Below are 24,011 nucleotides of genomic sequence, written 5' to 3' on the forward strand. Positions count from 1 at the left end.
TATTGTGAAAATCAGAGAGCTCTGTTTCCGCCCTAACACACAGCACAACTGCATGGAGGACGCTGGTCAGTTATCTTAACTCCGTTATTATTATAGATCCATGCTTAACTCACATAAACACATTGAACATCCTGTTAAACCTTCAAATTAAAATGTAAAACCATTTGACGATCATGATGTAAACAGAAGCACGTGTGTGTTGTGTATATGCGCGTTCGCGTGCGTGGCTTAAGCTCGCTCCACCGTCTTCACTTGATTTCTAATGTTCCATTTTCTCCCGAAAACTGAATTTAAACCCAGATTAGGGCCAATTCTGTAATATTCCGCGTTTTATTCTAATTCCATTTTTATTGGTCATTTCCGCGATTCCGTCCGCGATTCCGTTAACACGGATTTCATATGGCTCTAGACAGTCCTGTATTTTTCATTGAAGTTCCATCTTTCTCGTGTTTATTATCATTTGCCACATAATTAAAGTGACATACTAAATTTAAGAAAAAATTACAAATTATCCGATTAGTCGACTAATCGTTTCAATAGTCGGTGACTAGTCGACTATTAAAATAGTCGTTAGTTGCAGCCCTACCCGCGGGGGTGAGAGGAAAAAGGGAGTGCCGTCTCCGTCGAGCCCCCCGCTTGCGCGGTGGGCGCGGCTGCCGGTGGACTCTGGTCTCCGCGCTGACCGAGTACAACTGCGCCTGCGAGGGCCGGCGGAGGCGGACGCGGACGCGCTCCCATCCACTTGGTGGATCTTGGCGGCGGACGCGCGGGGTGACGGAGCTCCGGCTCGTCCCCTCGCCGCGCGGGCGCACCCGGCAATCACATGAGCACTGAGCCGCGGGCTGGAGGGAGAGAGACGGCCGGCCTCCGGGCCGCCACCGCCCCTCTCCTCTCCACCCGCGCTCTCCTTTATTTTTCGCCTACGACCTCAGATCAGACGAGACAGCCCGCTGAATTTAAGCATATTACTAAGCGGAGGAAAAGAAACTGGGGTCCGCGCAGTCTGCCCGGGGGATTCAACCCGAGGCTCCGCCTCCCCCCACAGATACAAAGAGTCTGAATGATTGACAAGATGGTTCACTCCGTTCATTCGTTCATTTTTTTCCGCTAAGGAACAAACGCTCCCAGGTGCTAAGACCAATGCACAGAGTGAGCCCTCTTGTCATCCAGTGTGTTTGGAGGCCGGAGACGAAGAAAACAAACAGGCGTGCATATGGCCATTTGTCGAGGCCGGAAACATTATCAAGTCCATTTTCATTTATCGTGCGATTAATTGATTTATTGATTATCGTCCCAGGCCTACAGAAGGTGATACATCGCCACGTAAGCTGAATTGATCACTTGAGGAACATTAGATGAATGGATGTGTAAAAGTAGATGTCACTGTTGTATGTGATGACAAGAAACAAGTTCTGCACAGTGGAAGAATCAATTTTTGGTTCTACCCCATGATTTTGTTTTTTTCGTCGGATGGATGGGCGTCTGTTATACTTTATCATTTGTGAGCACTGAAATTGAAAGCACTGAAATTGAAAACCACAAATCATGTTTCGGCGTGGGGGGGGCGGATTTCAATACAGGCTTTTTGAAAGCGGGAACAGCTCTCCCTGAGCACGCCGAGCCGTGCCTGGTCCATTAGGCGTTTCTTTTAACAAAACTAACCACACAAATGACATATTATTTTTTCAGTACTCAGCAACAGCGTGACACTCATCCTGCATGAAGGTCAATTGCGTTGCAATTACGGTTGGAAACAAAACAAACAGTGGCGAACAAACACCAGCAGCTGCTGCTGTAACATATTTCTCTTTTGTAAAGGTAATTTCAACACATCACAACTTTGATAAAAATGAACTTCCCAATCAGTGGGTATTTTTTAGTTTAGTTTAGTTTATTGGTCCTTTCAATTTCCACAACACAAATAACCTGTAAAGTACAGGTGTAAATCGTCAGTGTAATACAAAAAAATATATATAATTTTTTTGGTATATATATATATATATATATATATATATATATATATATATATATATATATATATATATATATATATATGTATACACACACACAATTTTAACTAAAAACCAAGGACCAAAAGCTGTAGACTGACACCTACCCTTTTCACAAGAAAAAAGAAAGGGAAAAAAAAGAAATGTTAGCTTTTAAAAACTAGTGCATTTAGGATTTAGAGAATAAAACAAAATACATAAATAAATCCATATGAGAAGTTGCCCGAGTATAAACAAAATAACTGTACACAAACATACAGCATGTTTCACATGTCATTACTAAATATCATTCAATACAGTATATATATATATACTGTAAGCACATACACATACCTACACACGCATACTGTATACATACATGCATCGTTGTTTAACGTTGGTTCTTGCCTTTGTTTCCCTGAACATAAATGTTCCTCTTAGTTCATATTGGCTAACTCTGCTTCTGAATACTGTCAGGAATTGTTTTATTGTTGATTTTAAACATAAAATCTCTTAATTTAAAACTTACACATAAACAAAAATTACACTTTTGCTGTTGTTTCTTGTAAAAAGGGTAGGCTTCATAAGCTTAGGGTCTACACCAGGGGTGTCAAACTCATTTTTCTTGGCGGGCCGGATTTGACCAGTTTTTTTCTCGCGGGCCGCACGCTCAAAATAACAAAAACGGTGCGGAAATTGTTTTCTCTAATTCTTTTTTTTACTATTGTTATCTAATCCAATATCAGTTTAGTTAATTTTAAAGGAAATATGCACTTTGTTTACACTCTAATTATGTAAAATATATTTCTTCAGGATCTTTTCTTGAAATTTCTAGTTTTTTTTCAAATTATGTAAGATACTTTTAATATCATTTTACAAAGATAAACAGAAACAAGTGTGTTTTTTTTATATTTTGCTTTTTCATAGGAAATTTAATTAAAAGCTAAATCTTTCTTATCCGAGAGTGTTTCTTTGTGATTTAGAGATTTTTCCAGTACAATTAAGTGTATTTATTTTTTAAATTGGCGCAGATATTTACGCCAGTGTGCCGAAAAAGTCAGCACTTCTTTTTTAACTGTTTTACTTTGTCACTATCCTCGTATTCAAAACTGAAATTCTCCCAATAAATATCTTCTATCATCTTTTTTAGTAGTGATATTTTTCCTGCGAAAATATATAATAGTAGTCAGTTAATAAAAATAAACGACCGTCTACAAAGAAATAAAATCGGCAAATGTATTCTAGAAAACTAAAAAAACTAAAAAAACGGCTTTATTTGTGGAATAACGATGGATTTGTAGAAGAAATATATTATTGGATATGCTGCGATTAATGGCAATTATTTATGCATTCCTTTTTAGTAAATTAACATTTTTTTTTTTTTGCGTTGGAAACTTCTCTCAGGCTGCACATTTGACACCCCTGGTTTATATCTTTTGGTCCTTGGTTTTTAGTTAAAATTGTATATATATATATATACATACATACATACATACATACATATATATATATATATATATATATATATATATATATATATATATATATATACTAACAAATGTATATATTTTGTATGTATTACACTGACGATTTGTGTTATTTGTGTTGTGGAAATTGAAAGGACCAATAAACTAAGCTAAAGAGATGTAAAGAAAGAATGGATGGGGGGGGGGGGTAAGACTGTTAAGTCAAAAGTTGTTGAGAAATGTCCTTTAAAATAATATCCTGTGTGTGAATAAAAAATCAATAAAGATATTGTTAAAAAAAAAAACATTTTTTTGGACACTTTGTTGACTTTTGTGCGAAGATTTAACGAGCTTGTTTTACTTACCGTCCGCTACAAAGTGCTCGGGCACGTGCAGCGTGACCTTGACGGTGAGGGGGCAGGAGTCCTGCGTGGCGTACACGATGGCACTGACACATGTGCTGATGGTTATCAGAGTCAGGGTCACCTTATTCAGAGGACTGTGAGAGTGGCCTGGAGCTGGAGAAGACGAGGAACAAACATCAGGATAAAGAGTATCACAACCCCCATATCTATTCTTATGTCACAAGAACACAATACAAACAAATCATGTGAGGCTTCAGCCTCTGAGCCTTTATCAGTCCTTGACGTTGCACTTCCTCGTACTGATTTATGAATCTGCATAGAGAACAGGAATGTGATGTATGATCTCAGCGGCACCGACGGGGCTACGGTTGTTTTGGTTATTCCCTATTCCCGAGCCGAGATACAGGGAATTAGCTGCTTAAACTTTAGCTGCGTCCGATATTCTATCCTTCCTCCCTAATGAGTAGCAAAAACAGTATGTGAGATTTTTTAGTGCGTCCAAAACATTAGTACGTACACAATAGTATGCGCTACTCACCCACTCTGCAGCGAGTAAAATTACTTCCCTCAGGTAGATGGTATAGTGTACCCAGAGGTGTCTTCAGTATTCACATTCATTACTCAGGTAGAAGTATAGATACTAGAGTTTAAAAATACTCCTGTAGAAGTTGAAGTATCAACTCAAGTTTTTCACTCAAGTAAAAGTATAAAAGTACTGGTTTCAAAACTACTTAAAGTATAAAAGTAAAAGTAATGTAAGGGGGAAAAAAGCCATTAAGGACAAAAGCCATTGAAAATGAATGTATCTTAGTATAATGCAAATATATTAAAGAAGCATATATGTGTACTATTGAGCATTAACATGTGTTAATATAAATATATTAAAGAAGCATATATGTGTACTATTGAGCATTAACATGTGTTAATATAAATATATTAAAGAAGCATATATGTGTACTATTGAGCATTAACATGTGTTTCAGAGAGCAGCAGATATGATGACTAGTTGCCTATAAGTATTGTAATGGTGCAAAAAGTCAAACTTCAGAGGCATGTTATCATTTATCCTAACCTTTATTGGAATGTACATCCAAGTTTAGTTGCAGGAATCTGAGGGAACGGATGTAAGAACAAAACTGGACAAGAACATCTGAAACAACCACAACCAAATTCACTCTATCCGGATGGAGCAATTTAACTGGATAGTTTTTTTTAAAGGCCGAAATGAAATAGAGTAACGAGGCTGTTTTTAAAATGTAAGGAGTAAAAAGTACAGATAATTGCGTGATGATGGATGGATGGATGGATGGTTGGATGGATGATGGATGGAACTGATCTCAACACTCTAAATACTGAGGAGTTTGTAATGTACGGAAGAGTATTGGGGCCAGGCAAGAGAAAAAAAATTGAGAGTGGAAGATTTTTTTTTAATGTGCACTTCGAGAAAAAATACAAAATGTCGAGAAAAAAGTTGAAATGTCGAGATTGTTGAAATACAATTTCGAGAAAAAAGTAGAAATTTCGCCTTTTTTCTCAACATTTCGACTTTTTTCTCAACATTTCGACTTTATTCACAAAATTTCGACTTTTTTCTCGACATTTCGACTTTTTTCTTGAAGTGCATAATGAAAAAAAAATCTTCCTCCTCTAAAATATATAAATATATTTGTATTTTATTTTCTCCTGCCTGGCCCTAATACTCTTCCGTAGTAATGTTACCTTGTTTTTCGAGCGTCGACATATTTTGAACAAAAGCCTTTCCGAGGCAGTTAACCTTGTGTTGCTGCGATAACTCCCTCAGTTGGAGGCAGGCAAACTTTTTCCCTCCGAAAATAGAATGTGGGTCTTATCAGTCCAATATGCAATTTGCAAATGATGAAAAAGATTAAAGTGGAACAAGGGCATGTCATTGAAATGTCAAGACTACTTAATTTAATCAATAATCCTCTAAACTAGTGGCAGGAGACCTGAATGAAACCTTGAGAGAAGTTTGGAGGCAGCTCAAGGTGAGAACTGAAGTTGGTGTGGGGGGAATCCGCCCGGACCGGATCAGGGAAACGCCGCTAGCTAATCCCCGCGGGGTCGGGGGGGATGTCACCGGGGCCTCCGAACGGGTCCCTCAATTACTGTAAAAGCTTACTGAGTGGACTGAAGGATGTAGGCTCACGGTGGCAAACACTCCCATTACCAACTAAACAAACATGAACACGGACGGCAGACAAACTTTGTTTACTGGACCCACAAAGTGTGTCGGGTGCAATAAAAGGAAATATAAATATACTCTATTTTCATTTTACAAAAAAAAGCCATAAGAATAATTAGTAGAAAACAATATAGTCATCCTTGTAGCACCCTATAATGTAGTAATTTCCTAAAAATGTAATAACATTTGCACTTAACTCAATCGAAAATGTAATAAAATCCAAATATGTAATAACTTCACCAATAATGTAATAAAATATCCTGACTGATATTGTGATAACATTTTTACCGATAATGTCATACCTTATTACATTATTGGGAATTTATTACATTTTCAGGTGGGTCTTTTTTTTTTTTTCCAAACCTGATAATGTAATACTTGACAAATAATGTAATATATATGTTAATTTTCAGTCCAGAGTTCTACATTTTGTGTTTTAAGTATCTAAGAATGTTATATACGCTGGATTTGAAACACCAGAATAACTATTGGGTTAAATTGCAGACTTTGAGTACCATGTAATAAATTCCCAATAATGTAATAAGGTATTACATTATCGGTAAAAATGTTATTACAATATCCGTCAGGATATTTTATTACATTATTGGTGAAGTGATTACATTATTGGGTTTTATTAGATTTTCCATTGAGTTAAGTGCAAATGTTATTACATTTTCAGGCGTTATTACATTATAGGGTGCTACAATCCTTCAAATCCATTATTCCTTCAGTTAAAACTGTTGAAACCACAGAATGGACCACAGAATTCTGCAAATTATGTGGAAATTAGCAGAAGAAATTAGAAGAAAATTTTGCCAATCAATATACATAAAACATTTTGAAAAAGAGAAAATAAATGTAACTTAAAAGGAACAGAGATCTTTAAGAAAAACAAAATTCCACCTTGTTACCTTTATTTCTTTTCCAATAAGGGCCAAGTCTTGCTTTGGGATGAAGGATATATTAGGATTGTTTTTTGATGTATGTTGATTTCAATAACGTGAGCTTCGTCAGCTTTCTAGCGGCCGGTGTAATGTCATGATCTGACAGACCAGTGATCAGGTTGTAGGTTTTAGTGAAGTAAAGATGTAAAGATGAGCTGTAGTAGTGTTTGAGAAGATAACGCAGATGATACAACTTTATATTATTGTGGGGAAAATCTAACACAGGTATTGAAGGTGGTTAAACAAGAACTTCAAAGAGTAAAAACATGGTTTGATGTAAATAAATTATCGTTGAATCTTAATAAAACAAACTTCATGATATTCAGCAATAGGAACAACGACACTGGTGCTTCAATTAGTATAGAAGGTATGTAAATTAATAGGGTGAAGGGAAACAAAGTTTCTAGGTGTCGTTCTGGACGAGAATTTGTGTTGGAAATCACATATAAAAAGGTAAAAATATCCACAGACATCCACTGCTAATCTAGGATGCAAGAACACACATGGAGGCGCACATCGAGCACTGGAAATTTGCAAAAAAGAAAAGCAGAGGAAAAAAAACAAAAACAAAACAGACACAAAACCGACACGAAACAGACACGAAACCGGCAGAAACACGAGCAGCAACCGTCCCAGGTCCCGAGACCCAATCACAACTAAGCTAAACTACCGTGATTAACTAACCCCCAAAACTACAGAGCGAGCATGCAGGTGAACGGGCCGATGTATATGTCTATATGTGTGTGTGTGTGTGTGTGTGTGTATATGTCCGTGTGTCTATGTGTGTGTGTGTGTGTGTGTGTGTGTGTGTGTGTGTGTGTGTGTGTGTGTGTGTATATGTCCATGTGTCTATGTGTGTGTGTGTGTGTGTGTGTGTGTGTGTGTGTGTGTATATGTCTGTGTGACTGTGTGTGTGTGTGTGTGTATCTGTCTGTGTGGCTATGTGTGTGTGTGTGTGTATCTGTCTGTGTGGCTATGTGTGCGTGTGTGTATATGTCTGTGTGGCTATGTGTGTGTGTGTGTGTGTGTGTGTGTGTGTGTGTGTGTGGCTATGTGTGTGTATGTCTGTGTGGCTATGTGTGTGTATGTCTGTGTGGCTATGTGTGTGTGTGTCTGTGTGTGTGTGTGTGTGGCTATGTGTGTGTGTATGTCTGTGTGGCTATGTGTGTGTGTGTGTGTGTGTGTGTGGCTATGTGTGTGTGTGTGTGTGTGTGTGTGTCCGTGTGGCTATGTGTGTGTGTGTGTGTGTGTGTGTGTGTCTGTCTGTGTGTGTGTGTGTGTGTGTGGCTATGTGTGTGTGTATGTCTGTGTGGCTATGTGTGTGTGTGTGTGTGTGTGTGGCTATGTGTGTGTGTGTGTGTCTGTGTGTGTGTGTGTGGCTATGTGTGTGTGTATGTCTGTGTGGCTATGTGTGTGTGTGTGTGTGTGTGTGTGGCTATGTGTGTGTATGTCTGTGTGGCTATGTGTGTGTGTGTCTGTGTGGCTATGTGTGTGTGTGTCTGTCTGTGTGTGTGTGTGTGTGTGGCTATGTGTGTGTATGTCTGTGTGGCTATGTGTGTGTGTGTCTGTGTGGCTATGTGTGTGTGTGTGTGTCTGTGTGTGTGTGTGTGTGGCTATGTGTGTTTGTATGTCTGTGTGGCTATGTGTGTGTGTATGTCTGTGTGGCTATGTGTGTGTGTGTCTGTGTGGCTATGTGTGTGTGTGTCTGTGTGGCTATGTGTGTGTGTGTGTGTCTGTGTGTGTGTGGCTATGTGTGTGTGTATGTCTGTGTGGCTATGTGTGTGTGTGTCTGTGTGGCTATGTGTGTGTGTGTGTCTGTCTGTCTGTGTGTGTGTGTGTGTCTGTGTGGCTATGTGTGTGTATGTCTGTGTGGCTATGTGTGTGTGTGTCTGTCTGTGTGTGTGTGTGTGTGTGTGTGGCTATGTGTGTGTGTATGTCTGTGTGGCTATGTGTGTGTGTGTGTGTGTGTGTGTGTGTGTGTGTGTGTGTAATAGTCCTATTACACACAATAGGTTTCTCGGGTGGCGCAACCCCGCCACCCGAGAAACCGGAGGCCGACAAGGAGGAACCCGGAACCCAGGCCACCAGCAACCCCACAGAGAGAGAGAACGGGCCGATGTATATGTCTATGTGTGTGTGTGTGTGTGTGTGTGTGTGTGTGTGTGTGTGTGTATATGTCTGTGTGGCTATGTGTGTGTGTGTGTGTGTGTGTGTGTGTGTGTGTATCTGTCTGTGTGGCTATGTGTGTGTGTGTATGTGTGTGTATGTGCGTGTGGCTATCATCACCACGGTCATGGAGAGCCGAGAGATGGCGAGTTTCGCAACGTGGAGATATTGTCATTACAGTAATCCCTCGTTTTTCGCAGCGGTTACGTTCCAAAAAGAACCTGTGGTAGGTGAAATTCTTTTTACAATTAAAAAGGCTTCAAATTGCAGAGATCAACACCGCCTGGCACGTATTACACTGCTCTTCTGACTGCGCCGCTGCATCCCGACCCTTTAGCGGGCATTAATGGGAGCATTTAAAAAAATGTTTTTATTTAAAGTAACTCAATAGTTACTTTTCATAGTAACGCATTACTTTTTGGTCTAAGTAACTGAGTTACTAACTGAGTTACTTTTTTAATGAAGTAACTAGTAACAGTAACTAGTTACTATTTTTCGGTAACTAGCACAACACTGCTGACGACATAAGACAGACACCTGAGATTGACTCCACCACGCCGCCGCGCCCGCCCGCGCACCACCCTGTCGCAGGGGCACGACCAGCGCAGACAGCCACCCCCCACCCAGGCACAGCCGGGCCCAGGTCATGGCCCCCACCCTTGGTCTCTCCATTGAGCAACGTTTACCATCTTTTGATCATTTTTCAGAATGTCTAGGTTGTTCCATACGGGTGTGCGGTCACATGGAAAAAGTGAGACTTTAGCTACTTTAAGGAATTCCCACCAGGCTGTCAGAGTTGAGCTAATATTAATGCTTTTGAAACATTTATGATGTTTAATGCTTTGACTGATAAATGGTAAATCTGAAATCTGACATTTGCTTAGAGGTTATAGCTCAGTGCTGACATTTGAATCACAGTTAGAAATGACAGCTCTGTGAAATTCTGTATATAAATAAGAAGGTTAGGAAATAAGTAAGCCAAAGGTTTTCCTTGTGATTACGTTGTGGGTTCGACAGGATTTCAGTCAGTCGCATCAATAAAAGACACGATACAAAGGCATCACATCGCTTTCATCTCTAATGTGTTGCTGTGTTGTCATTCAGTGACAATACCGTTCTTTGAATGGTTTAAAATGACTTTAAGCGTAAAAAAGCTGCAGCACTCACAGACCTTTCCTCTTTGTGAAGTTCAGTCTTACAATAGACACTTATATTAATGGACTCAGTGTTATAGAGGTGTTTGGGGTAGATGGCAGATGTATTAAGTGCACTAATCTAAAGTAATGTCCCGCTGTTAACCCCATGGGTCTGTTACTGGATTGTAAGGAATACATTTAGGTAATTATAAAGCCATTTTAACTTCTTAACTGTCTGTAAAGTGTACTTACACTGCAGTGTGTAAGTGCAGTATTTAGACTGAGCTGTTGAACAGGGATTGTTTACCTTCCATGTGAACACTTGCCAATTATTTTTTCATTTTTCATTAAATTTTTATTTATTAATTTTTTAAACATTTAATTTTCCATCCATCCATCATCCATTCATTGATCCATAGAAAGTCAAATGAAACATCTGGAAAGAAAACTGACGGTTCAAACTTTTCAGGTCGGTTTTCAGACGTTAGTTTCACGATGCATCACATCACATTACGTTTGTTTAGTCCTAACTGAGTCAACATCCAGCGTAAAGGAAGTGATGTAATAAAAAAAGTTTATTTCACTGTTTTAAATCACTACAGAGCCACTGAGGTGGACGGATGAAGTCGACCTCATGGCAGAGCCTTCATTTACTTCAGATCATATAAATCTGCTTTAAGTGCCATTGAGCAGTGCTCTTTAAACCCCTGGGGGGGTAAGACTCTTCAAACATTTCAAACATTTCTAGCTTCATTTCGTTCTGCTACGAGCCATATATCTCATTTTCCCCTTCATATTCAGACATACCGTATTTTCTGGACTATAAGCCGCTACTTTTTTCATAGTGCAGCTATTCTGTGGATTTTTCTTCCACCGCTCGGGGCGCTCTAACCGGAATTAGAATCAAAACTAAGACAAAATAAATGCAAAGAAGCATACGCTACTTCTTCTTTAGCAGATAGAAGTAGGTAGAAGCAGATTTCAAACAGATAAACAGATAACTTTCTCGACATTTTGACTTTTTTCTCAAAATTTCGACTTTTTTCTCGACATTTCGACTTTTTTTCTCAACATTTAGACTTTTTTTCTCAACATTTAGACTTTTTTTCTCAACATTTTGACTTTTTTCACAAAATTTCGACTTTTTTTCTAGAAATTTTGACTTTTTTTCTCGACATTTCGATAAATGCTCGGGGCGCTCTAACCGGAATTAGAATCAAAACTAAAACAAAATGAATGCAAAGAAGAATACGCTACTTCTTCTTTAGCAGATAGAAGTAGAAGCAGATTTCAAACAGATAAATAAATACCGGTTATTTTCTGTTGGTTCTGTCCCGTTTTAATCAGCAAAGTTGCTGCCGTGTTAAAAGACTCTGTTAGGAAAGATCTATTTAGGTACAAACATGTACATCATTTACAGTTCAAAATCCTTCTGTACATGTAGTAAATATCTAATCTAATAATATAAATATCTGCGGCTTGAATATCTTTTTTTTTTAAATAGAGCGGATGCGGCTTGTATTCAGGTGCAGCTTATAGTCCAGAAAATACGATATTTGACTCTTTTTTGTTTTCCTTATTGCGTTCTCCTCAGCCTGCAGTAGATAAGAGCTCCCCTCCTGGCCATGTTAATGCATTTGAAATATTATACATTGATCACAACACTCCAACAGATCCACTCCTGCTCACCTTTGCTGCGCCGCCGTCCTCTGTGCTGCTCCGTGTAAAACTTTGAGTGATTGTCGTCTTCGGGCTCTGATCCCGATTCCCCTTGAGGACCGAACACGTTTCCAGTTGCTGGCATTCGAACATTAACACAGAGAGAAGGAAAAAAAGACAGAAAAAATAGATTAAAATCTATCATTTGCTGGTTCATATTTTTTTCTGGATAATCATTTGCTTTTTCAAGTAGTACAAACTTTATTCACTCAGCTGTCGGAGAAAAGGGTCAGCATGGTGTAATTACAGTATAACAGGGTGACACAAATACGATTTCCCACTTAGCTATTATCTACGGAAGAGTATTAGGGCCAGGCAGGAGAAAAATAAAAATAATATGTTAGAGGAGGATTTTTTTTTTCATTATGCACAAAATGTCGAGAAAATGTCGAGATTAATGTTGAAGTACAATTTCGAGAAAAAAGTCGAAATGTTGAGAAAAAAGTTGAAATGTCGAGATTAATGTTGAAGTACAATTTCGAGGAAAAAGTCGAAATGTTGAGAAAAAAGTTGAAATTTCGTGAATAAAGTTGAAATGTTGAGAAAAAAGTTGAAATGTCGAGATTAATGTTGAAGTACAATTTCGAGGAAAAAGTCGAAATGTTGAGAAAAAAGTCGAAATTTCGTGAATAAAGTTGAAATGTTGAGTAAAAAGTTGAAATGTCGAGATTAATGTTGAAGTACAATTTTGAGAAAAAAGTCAAAATGTGGAGAAAAAAGTCGAAATGTTGAGAAAAAAGTCGAAATGTTGAGAAAAAAGTTGAAATGTCGAGATTAATGTTGAAGTACAATTTCGAGAAAAAAGTCGAAATGTGGAGAAAAAAGTCAAAATTTCGAGAAAAAAGTCGAAATGTTGAGAAAAAAGTTGAAATGTCGAGATTAATGTTGAAGTACAATTTCGAGGAAAAAGTCGAAATGTTGAGAAAAAAGTTGAAATTTCGTGAATAAAGTTGAAATGTTGAGAAAAAAGTTGAAATGTCGAGATTAATGTTGAAGTACAATTTTGAGAAAAAAGTCAAAATGTGGAGAAAAAAGTCGAAATGTTGAGAAAAAAGTCGAAATGTTGAGAAAAAAGTCGAAATGTTGAGAAAAAAGTTGAAATGTCGAGATTAATGTTGAAGTACAATTTCGAGAAAAAAGTCGAAATGTTGAGAAAAAAGTCGAAATTTCGTGAATAAAGTTGAAATGTTGAGTAAAAAGTTGAAATGTCGAGATTAATGTTGAAGTACAATTTCGAGTAAAAAGTCGAAATGTGGAGAAAAAAGTCAAAATTTCGTGAATAAAGTTGAAATGTTGAGAAAAGGCGAAATTTCGACTTTATTCTTGAAATTGTATTTCAACATTAATCTCGACATTTCGACTTTTTTCTCGACATTTCGACTTTTTTCTCGAAGTGCATAATAAAAAAAAAATCTTCCCCTCTCAAATATTTTTCTCCTGCATGGCCCTAATACTCTTCCGTATTTAAAAAGTTGTAGAAATCCAATTTTTTTCTGGATAATCATTGTTTTTTAAGTAGTAAAAACTTTACTCACTCAGCTGTCAGAGAAAAGGGTCAACATGGTGTAATTACAGTATAATAGGGTGACACAAATACGACTCCCACTTAGCTATTATCTCTCCTAGTTTGATCTCTGGGCAATTTGTCAGGGAAACCTAATTTTCTGAATATATTTGGTCACGTCCCTGGAGTTGCTGCGTGTCTGTGTCGGAGTGGCAGCGAGACTGATGCTGAGATGAGCTTTGTTTGTACCGACGAGCCGAAGCCGCATCAAAACACGCAACCCACTAAAACTCACTCTCACCAAGTGATAATTACAGAGGATTTATAAAATGCAAAGCTAATCAGACATGGATAAATAATCTCACATTTATATTCACGGCTTCAGATTTAATTTAAAATCTAACAAAAAAAAAAGACAAGAATTTGTGTTAAATGTTTCTATTATGTTTCGATATTAGCAGTGAATAATAACATCTATGTGGTTTCATCCATGTGTTGTTGCATCACAGAGATTAGACCCTTTAATCTCTCCAAGGAGGGAAATCAAATGAGAAAATGAAAATCAATGGTTTTATTTTGGTTATGAAGAGAGAAGAAATGTTTCACCTGTCCGCTGCAAATTAACAAGGAAAAGACTAGTGATGCACCGAAATGAAAATTTGTGGCCGAAACCGAAACCGAAAATAATAATAAAGACTTGGCCGAATACCGAACATGGTTCTTCAGCAGTTTTTCATTTATTTTGCCAATTTTTTTCACCATTGCATAAATCAAATAAATTTGATTTAGGCTTTTCAAAGAAAAAAATCTTTTACAAAATTACAAGGTAGAAAATATTTATTGAACATAAAAAAATGAAAAAATTTTAATTTCCCAGCGTTATGTTGTTTTGGTTCCACCTCCTGGTGAATGTTAGGTAAAATTATTATGGGGTTAGTTTTTGGTTGGCCAACGATTTATGTAGTGCGCAACGTTACGGGACGGAGCGGCCAGTGTATTTCCTTATTTTACAACGCCGTTATTAATTGTTCGGTTTTTTTCCCCACTTATTCCACCGAACACCCAAAGTGTTTTTTTTGCTATTTTCGGACGAACAATTTCGGTTACCGAACAATCGGTGCATCACTAGAAAAGACGTGACTGCGCTGTAAGTAGCCCAGTGTGTACGGTGTGTCAGGCCAGTGGATAATGATCCAGAGAGATTTACTCCTCCACAAATCCTCTCCCCAAGGATTTGGATCAGAGCCCTGACTGCTCCGGCGTCCTTTAACAGCTCCAGATAATTGTGTCTTTCATAGTAAATGGTTATGAAAAACAGTGCAGTGATGGGTTCACTGAAACACAGGGAGCGTTTAGCTACAAAAAGGTGTTTATTCTTGAACACTCAAGACAGACGAAGGCTCAGTTGTAAAGCAATTAAAAAAAAAAGTTTAAATAAATCTCTTTGAAAATAAACCTCCCTGCAAAGGAAGTATTGCTATTGCTGGTATTCCTGCTCTGAACACGCACCCTCCCTCCAGCACTTGATTTTCTGCTATTCAGACTGGTCCTATATACATACACACACACTATATATATATATATATATATATATATATATATATATATATATACACACACACAGTTGAGGACGATATTATTAGCCCCCCTATGGAATTTTAAGCATTTTCAAGTTTCTGGCAAGATCCTTTTTTGCAGAGCAAAGGCGGTTCTAACAGAGCATTCCTGAACATACAATTTGTCATTATATAGGCCAAAACATTTATATTTGTGCACCAAAACATTATTATGTAAGAAAAAGCTAAAATGACCAGGGACATTATTTTATTTATATTTAGCCCCCTTTAAGAAATTACCATTTATTAAGTCATCACACAAGCCACTTTTATGCAGCGATGTGCTTAACCTTCACAGGTGATGTGCATAAAGGTAATCAGGTCAAACAGGTGATTGCACTCAATTCAGTTAAGTTAATTAACTCAAGCCAAAACATGGTATAAAAGCCTCATTGTGGAGCTGGCAGTTGAGGAAGCAACATGCCAAAAACAAAGGAGATCAGTGTGGGCCTCAGAATAAGAATTATAGATGCCCACAAAGCAGGGGAGGGATATACGAAGATATCCAACCGTTTCCAGGTGTCAAGGACTGGAGTGAGAGGCATCATTCAACGCTCCAAAGACAGCAACACAGTGCAGAACAAGCCTGGCAGAGGTAGAAAGAGAAAGATTTCAGAGAGACTGGAGAGGAAACTGGTGAGAGACGTGTCTAGAGACCCCAGATTAACTTCCAAGGCGCTGGCAAATTACTTGGCCAAATCAGGAATCATTGTCTCGAAGAAGACCACAACTAGAGCTCTGCACAGGAATGACCTACGAGGGTGCAGACCAAGAAAAACCCCACTTTTGAGGAAGAGGCACCTTCAAGCCAGACTTCATTATGCTCAAAGACAACCTGGAGAAAGATTATTCATACTGGAAGCGTGTCTTATGGTCTGACGAGACTAAACTAGAGCTCTTTGGCCACAGAGACACTGCTTACGTTTGGAGAAAAAAAGGACAGGCATTCAACACCAAGAACACCATCCCCACAGTGAAGCATGGTGGTGGGAGTATTATGCTGTGGGGATGCTTCAGTGCGTCTGGAACAGGAAATCTTGTCAAGGTGGATGGAATCATGAATAAAGAAAAATATTTGGCTATTTTGAAAGAGAACCTTAGGCAGTCGGCTGTGAAACTAGGTCTGAGACGTCAATTCATCTTCCAACATGACAAGGATCCTAAACACACCTCCCTCTTGGTGAAGAACTATCTCCAGACGACCAAAGTGAATGTCATTGAATGGCCTGCACAAAGCCCTGACTTAAATCCAATAGAAAATCTGTGGGGTGACCTAAAGAAACATGTCCATGCCAGGCACCCATCAAATCTAGAGGAACTGGAGAGATTTGCCAAAGAAGAATGGGCCAGGATTCCTCAAATGAAGTGTGAGAGACTTGTTGTAAACTACAACAAACGTCTGCAGGCAGTAATACAGCAAAAAGGATACACAATTGACTATTAGGGTGTGGGGGGCTAATCATTTTGACCCTGGTAGTTTTTGTGTTTTGTACAATATCTTAATTTCTGAGTGGAATATAAAATAGTGTAGGCATCCAAAATAAAACTACGAAGTCTACAAAAAGCTGTGTTCAGTTTATTTTGCTCTGGTTAATATCACTTGGAAAACACTTAGAAAACAAGCACTATTTTGTAAGGGGGCTAATAAAATCGTCCTCAACTGTATATATACATGCCCCTCCTTGAACCGCCACCTTACTGTGGTGGAGGGATTTGTGTGCCCGAGTGATCATAGGAGCTAATATATATATATATATATATATATATATATATATATATATATATATATATATATATATATGTGTGTATAGATATGTATATTTAGTTAGGAAGATTGGCTTTTATTCCCAGTGAATGAGCTACATCTACTACTCTATTCTCTTTGTAACTTGTCATTTTTTCACACCGTCATTTCCATTTTGTTGGAACAGCTCACTGCGATGACACCCTCATTATAGCTCATATTCTTCAACCTTATGCACATCAATGAATATAGTTCTTTACTTCCAAATGATTTGTCCCCATTGAAGTGGCAATGAATGTAAAACACATGAAGTGAATGATTAATCCGGGGAAGTGGTGGTATGTGTAAAGCAGCACGGAGGAAATCTCCGTCGTATCAGACACCGTTCACAGTCGGTGGAGGTTTATTTTCCTTTTAAAGCATTGAGTCGTTTGCTCCGAGTTAAGAGGACAAATGTGTTCACGAATGCAGATCCTGCCAGGTGTTCTCAACACCATTTCCAGAGGTGGGACCAGATCAATTTTACACCAGACACACATTTTCAGATTGTTCTGAAAGTGAAGTGGCTTTTTTTTTTCTTTTTTCAAAAGAATGAATCAGGTGAAAATCGATTTTGTTCACAACCTGTCTGTGTCTCAGCAGCAGACGTTCATAAGACCCGGCCACCCACATATAGTCGTGTGCAAAAGCTAAAATCTTCTCTTTTTTTTTTTTTTTTAAATCCTGTTTTCTTTGGGGTTTTTTCAGTACTCGAGTTGTAAAAATAAATCAGGGGGGATGGTGGATTTTATCATATGGGGACAGATAATTTGTGCTGATTATAAATAATAAAATATATATCACAAACCAAAACAGCTGCAGAAATACTGCAGGAATGACATAGCAGCAGTTAAATGCAGCCTTCTGTAAGCTTTAAATATCCACTGGGCTTACATCAAATACATCAAAACACAACAATAAAAAACACTTTTCTGAACTTATCAATATGACTCTGTCTTTCACAGGATAAGTAACATGGATCACTGCAAAAACTCAATGTTAACAAGAATATTTGTCTTATTTCTAGTTAAAATGTCTCATTTTAGTAAAAAAAATCTCATTACACTTAAAACAAGACTCATCACTGGAAAAATAACAATTTTCACCTGTTTTAAGTAGATTTTCACTTGAAATAAGTAGAAAAATCTGCCAGTGGAACAAGATTTCTTTGCTTGTAATAAGAAGATAAATCTTGTAAGTTCTGCGTTGGTGTAACGCCGAACCATAAATCAGCCTTTAACGTGATTTTACGGGACTTCTGGTGCTGATCTGGGCACTGCAGTAATAAGGTTGCAACTACAGGACTGTCTCAGAAAATTTGAATATTGTGATAAAGTTCTTTATTTTCGGTAATGCAATTAAAAAAAACTAAAATGTCATACATTCTGGATTCATTACAAATCAACTGAAATATTGCAAGCCTTTTATTATATTAATATTGCTGATTATGGCTTACAGTTTAAGATTAAGATTCCCAGAATATTCAAATTTTTTGAGATAGGATATTTGAGTTTTCTTAAGCTGTAAACCATGATCAGAAATATTAAAATAATAAAAGGCTTGCAATATTTCAGTTGATTTGTAATGAATCCAGAATGTATGACATTTTTGTTTTTGTAATTGCATTACAGAAAATCATAATATTCTAATTTTCTGAGACAGTCCTGTAAATGTTGTTCATTGGCAATCTAGTTACGGTGCAGCTCAGGTGATATTGCGGAGTAATCCAAAAGTAATGTAACTAGTAATGTAATTAGTTACTTTCAGCAACCAGTAACTAAGTAGTGTAAGGGATTACTTTTTTAAAAGTAACTAGTAATATGTAATGGATTACTTTTTTGAGTAACTACCCCAACACTGCACATCACACAAGATATACCAGTGTCAATTAGCTGCAAATCATGCACACCAAATCACAACATTCACTTCAACATGTAAATGAAATATAATATATTTAAACACACTATTTATATTTTTAACACATTAAATCTATTTATTCTCTTTTAACAGCACTGTAATTGTAACATATTTTTAATTAAACATAGGCCCTTTAATATTCAGCCCTCTTTTAACTGTTAGGATGGATCAAACAGCCATTATGTATTCACTTAAGCATATTTAAACCATTAAATTACCTTAACAATACAGGTAATCAATCAATACTCCTTCAGTAACATAACTTTAACCTCAAACAATTAAATATAAGGCACTTTTAATGGTGTAAAATCACAGCTGCATAGTGTAAGTCAGGGGTAGGCAACCCAAAATGTTGAAAGAGCCATATTGGACCAAAAACACAAAAAACAAACATGTCTGGAGCCGCAAAAAATGAAAAGTCTTTTATCAGCCTTAGAATGAAGGCAACACATGCTGCATGTTTCTATGTTATAACTGGGGGAAGATTTTTTTTTTCATTATGCACTTCGAGAAAAAAGTCGAAATGTCGGTAAAAAAGTCAAAATTTTGAGAAAAAAGTCAAAATGTCAAGATTAAGTGAAGAGAAAATCCGAAGTGCTCAGGGAATTGTTAAGAAAGAATCTTGAAGGTGCTCTTTGGTTTTGGGGGAAAAAACAATATGTCAAGATTAATGTTGAAGTACAATCTTGAGAAAAAAGTCAAAATGTCGAGAAAAAAGATGAAATGTCGACAAAAAAGTCGAGATGAATGTTGAAGTACAATCTCGAGAAAAAAGTCGAAATGTTGAGATTAAAAAGGAAAGGAAAAGGGAAGAAAAAAGAGAAAAAAAAGAAATAAGGAAAAAAAAGAAAGAAAAAAAAAGAAAAAAAAGGTCAAACATTTTTGAAAAAGCTTCATGGAGCCACTAGGGCGGCGCTAAAGAGCCGCGGGTTGCCGATCCCTGGTGTAGAGGAACCTTAGCATGACAGTGCACAATTAGCTCGCGGCTAGCGGGATTAGCTCGGTGCTAACGTAATTAGCGATCTTTTTACACTCATTTATCGCCACTGAAATGATATGTATCTGTATCTGTGTAGTCTCTCGTACTCTTGGCGACAGTATCACAGCTCCAATTGGTTTTTATTCATGAATCAAGAGTAACAGCCACAAGGAGTCCTGATAGCCAAGATGGCGGATTAGCATTAGCATTTCTTACCGGAGCTAAACTGCTAACAGAGGCTCTCCATTCCAGCTGAATCCTCACACAATGTAACACCCTGGCGAACAAATAACTTGTTAACAGTGTGTACCAGGTGAATTATGGTGAATTTCTGGTGTGAGGAGTGTTTATTCGTTACCGGGAGTTCTCAGTTAGTAAACTGTGTGCTCTTGGCAATGACTTCTGCCGAAAAGAGAGTGAACACAGGCTGACCGTTTACTCATAGCGGACGCGCCACCCTCTGGTCGGCCATGGAACTGCACCGTTTTTCTTTTTTTCTTCTTTTTTTTCTTTTTTCTCTTTTTATTTCTTTTTTTCTTATTTTCCTTTTTTTCTTTTTTCTTCTCTTTTTCCTTTTTTTCTCTTTTTTTCAAGATTGTACTTCAACATTAATCTTGACATTTCGACTTTTTTCTCAAAATATCAACTGTTTGCTCCACATTTAGACTTTTTTCCCAACATTTCCACTTTTTTCTCAAAATATCAACTTTTTGCTCGACATTTTGACTTTTTTCTCGAGATTGTACTTCAACATTAATCTCGACATTTCCACTTTTTTTTCTCGACATTTCCACTTTTTTCATGAGATCTTGACTATTTCCTCGACATTTAGACTTTTTTCTCAACATTTTGAGTTTTTTCTCGACATTTTGAGTTTTTTCTCGAAGTGCATAATGAAAAAAAAATCTTCCCCCAGTTCTAACTAATATAGAAACATGCAGCATGTGTTGTCTTCATTCTAAGGCTTATACAAGACTTTTCATTTTTTGCGGCTCCAGACATATTTGTTTTTTGTGTTTTTGGTCCAATATGGCTCTAAAACATTTTGGGTTGCCGACCCCTGCACTATACAAATAAACTTGCCTCGCCTTGCCTTTTATTTAAAGGAGACCTATTATGACATCTAATACCTATTTTAAACAGGCCTTGAAAGTCTTAAAAACAAGCTTTTGATTGTTTTTGCTAAATAAATTAGAAATTCAGCCTCTGAGCCATGTCTTTATCTTCCCATTCTCTAACCTTATTATCTATGCAGGATTCTGAGTGGGCGGGGCTATGATAATGAGGCTCTGTGCTGATTGGCTGTCTGAATGACGCGATACACCGCTACGAAAAAAATGGCGGAAGCTCCGGCCGGCGGAGTTAGTTGTTGGCGTGGTTTCACGCATCGCTAAAGGGATTCTGCTCCCGTCGTTCCGTAACTTTGGGCTAATCTTATTGGCTCGTAGATCCACATCACACTGGACGGCTCATCCGGGCGGCTGTACAGACACTGCAGAATCTGGTTGTTTCCTCCTTCTCTGAGTTGCTGAGGGGAGACCACTTTATAAATGTTAAAGCAAGAGAAAACCTGTTTTTCATAATAGATCCCCTTTAATCTCAACATTTCAACTTTTTTCTCAACATTTTGACTTTTTTCCCCGACATTTCGACTTTTTTTCTTGACATTTCGACTTTTTTCTTGAAATTTCAACTTTTTTGCTCGACATTTCGACTTTTTTTTTTACATTTTGACTTTTTTCTCGACATTTCGACTTTTTTCTCGACATTTCGACTTTTTTGCTCGACATTTTGATTTGTTCTCATAATTTCAAATTTTTTTCTCAACATTTTAACTTTTTTGCTCGACATTTCGCCTTTTTTCTCGACATTTTGACATTTTTCTCGAAATTTTTAATTTTTTTCTCGACATTTCGACTTTTTTCTCGAAATTGTACTTCAACATTAATTTCGACATTTCAACTTTTTTCTCGACATTTTGACTTTTTTATCGACATTTTGACTTTTTTATCGAAATTGTACTGTACCACTTTATATATGTTAAAGACAGAAAAAATGTGTTTTTCATAATAGCTCCCCTTTAACGTATGATTTGTGTTGGTTTTATTTAAGCAAGGAAAACACAGACATGGTAAATAACTCATTTCCAAGGCAAAGGCAATTGGAAAAAAAAAAAAAGCTGGTGATAGAAAGTGTAGAAGAAGAACGCTCTGTAAGCCTCTTTCTATGGCGTTAAAATCGTCTCTTTTCTCATAAACGCCACCACTGTGCCGCCCCTGGTGAACACAGTTTACCGCCAATAGAGCAACATATTCTTTCTCTCCTGTTCCCCGGACGCAGCCATCATTCCCGGGCAAATGCTGAGCAATGCCACGTGAAACGTTCTCCTTTGCTCACTTCATAAATAGTAAGGCACGGCTCATCAAAAACTCGCACTGCGCCATAAAGTTTTTAGACATGATTAAAAAAAGTCTGAGTAAAACGTGTGTGTTTTAAAACCAGAGTCACTCTCTTGGTCCGGTGCACTTAAATGGGTCAGGAGTGGAGTTGGATTCCAGTGCTGTAAAGTGGGCCGCGTTGGGGAGCGACGCTAACGCAATGTGGTGTAAAATTGGTTGTGAATTTATGCATCATGTTAGAACATGCCCAGAGAGACGTGGATGGAGGGAAGAGAGGGAGGGAAGCAGAAAGAGAGGAAGGAAGGAAGGACACCTTCACCGGTCGGCCTGCAGCCGGGTTTCCCCGGGATATACTGGACATTAGGGATGGGCGGTATGGACTAAAAAATGATCACGATAATTTCTGGCATTTATCCCGATAACGATAAAAATGACGATAAAAAAAATACCAATTCAACTCCATCTTTGTAACTATAAATCTATCTCACTCTCAGATCCACCATGTTTGTTACACAAAAACATCATCAACGGGAATTTATCCATCCATCCATCCATCCATCCATCCATCCATCCATCCTTCCTTCCTTCCTTCCTTCCTTCCTTCCTTCCTTCCTTCCTTCCTTCCTTCCTTCCTTCCTTCCTTCCTTCCTTCCTTCCTTCCTTCCTTCCTTCCTTCCTTCCTTCCTTCCTTCCTTCCTTCCTTCCTTCCTTTCTCATATCTTCCTTCCTTCCTTCCTTTCTCATATCTTCCTTCCTTCCTTCCTTTCTCATATCTTCCTTCCTTCCTTCCTTCCTTTCTCATATCTTCCTTCCTTCCTTTCTCATATCTTCCTTCCTTCCTCATATCTTCCTTCCTTCCTTCCTTCCTTCCTCATATCTTCCTTCCTTCCTTCCTTCCTTCCTTCCTTCCTTCCTTCCTTCCTTCCTTCCTTCCTTCCTTCCTTCCTTCCTTCCTTCCTTCCTTCCTTCCTCATATCTTCCTTCCTTCCTTCCTTCCTTCCTTTCTCATATCTTCCTTCCTTCCTTCCTTCCTTCCTCATATCTTCCTTCCTTCCTTCCTCATATCTTCCTTCCTTCCTTCCTTCCTTCCTCATATCTTCCTTCCTTCCTTCCTTCCTTCCTTCCTTCCTTCCTTCCTCATATCTTCCTTCCTTCCTTCCTTCCTTCCTTTCTCATATCTTCCTTCCTTCCTTCCTTCCTTCCTCATATATTCCTTCCTTCCTTCCTCATATCTTCCTTCCTTCCTTCCTTCCTTTCTCATATCTTCCTTCCTTCCTTCCTTTCTCATATCTTCCTTCCTTTCTCATATCTTCCTTCCTTCCTTCCTTCCTCATATCTTCCTTCCTTTCTCATATCTTCCTTCCTTCCTTCCTTTCTCATATCTTCCACTTCCTTCCTTCCTTCCTTCCTTCCTTCCTTCCTTCCTTCCTCATATCTTCCTTCCTTCCTTCCTTCCTCATATCTTCCTTCCTTCCTTCCTTCCTCATATCTTCCTTCCTTCCTTCCTTCCTTTCTCATATCTATCCTCCTTCCTTCCTTCCTCATATCTATCCTCCTTCCTTCCTTTCTCATATCTATCCTCCTTCCTTCCTTCCTTCCTTCCTTCCTTCCTTCCTTCCTTCCTTCCTTCCTTCCTTCCTTCCTTCCTTCCTTCCTTCCTTCCTTCCTTCCTTCCTTCCTTCCTTCCTTCCTTCCTTCCTTCCTTCCTTCCTTCCTTCCTTCCTTCCTTCCTTCCTTCCTTCCTTCCTTCCTTCCTTCCTTCCTTCCTTCCTTTTTACACAAAAACTTCATCAACAGGAATTTATCATTTTTACCGTGAGATACAA

General features: G+C 38.0%; 1 protein-coding gene across 1 annotated transcript in view; it reads right to left on the reverse strand.

Annotated features, from left to right (window-relative positions):
* Nucleotides 1-24,011, reverse strand: part of LOC133454848 (astrotactin-2) — a 178,366-nt gene that overhangs the window by 129,333 nt on the left and 25,022 nt on the right. The window contains exons 3-4 of the mRNA XM_061733571.1: nt 11,958-12,065; nt 3,820-3,972 (exon numbers count right to left, since the gene is read on the reverse strand). Of these exons, the coding sequence (XP_061589555.1) occupies nt 3,820-3,972; nt 11,958-12,065 (261 nt within the window). The remainder of the gene's footprint in view (nt 1-3,819; nt 3,973-11,957; nt 12,066-24,011) is intronic.

This window comes from Cololabis saira, chromosome 11 (genome assembly GCF_033807715.1).
Source record: "Cololabis saira isolate AMF1-May2022 chromosome 11, fColSai1.1, whole genome shotgun sequence".
Lineage (NCBI taxonomy): Eukaryota > Metazoa > Chordata > Actinopteri > Beloniformes > Belonidae > Cololabis > Cololabis saira.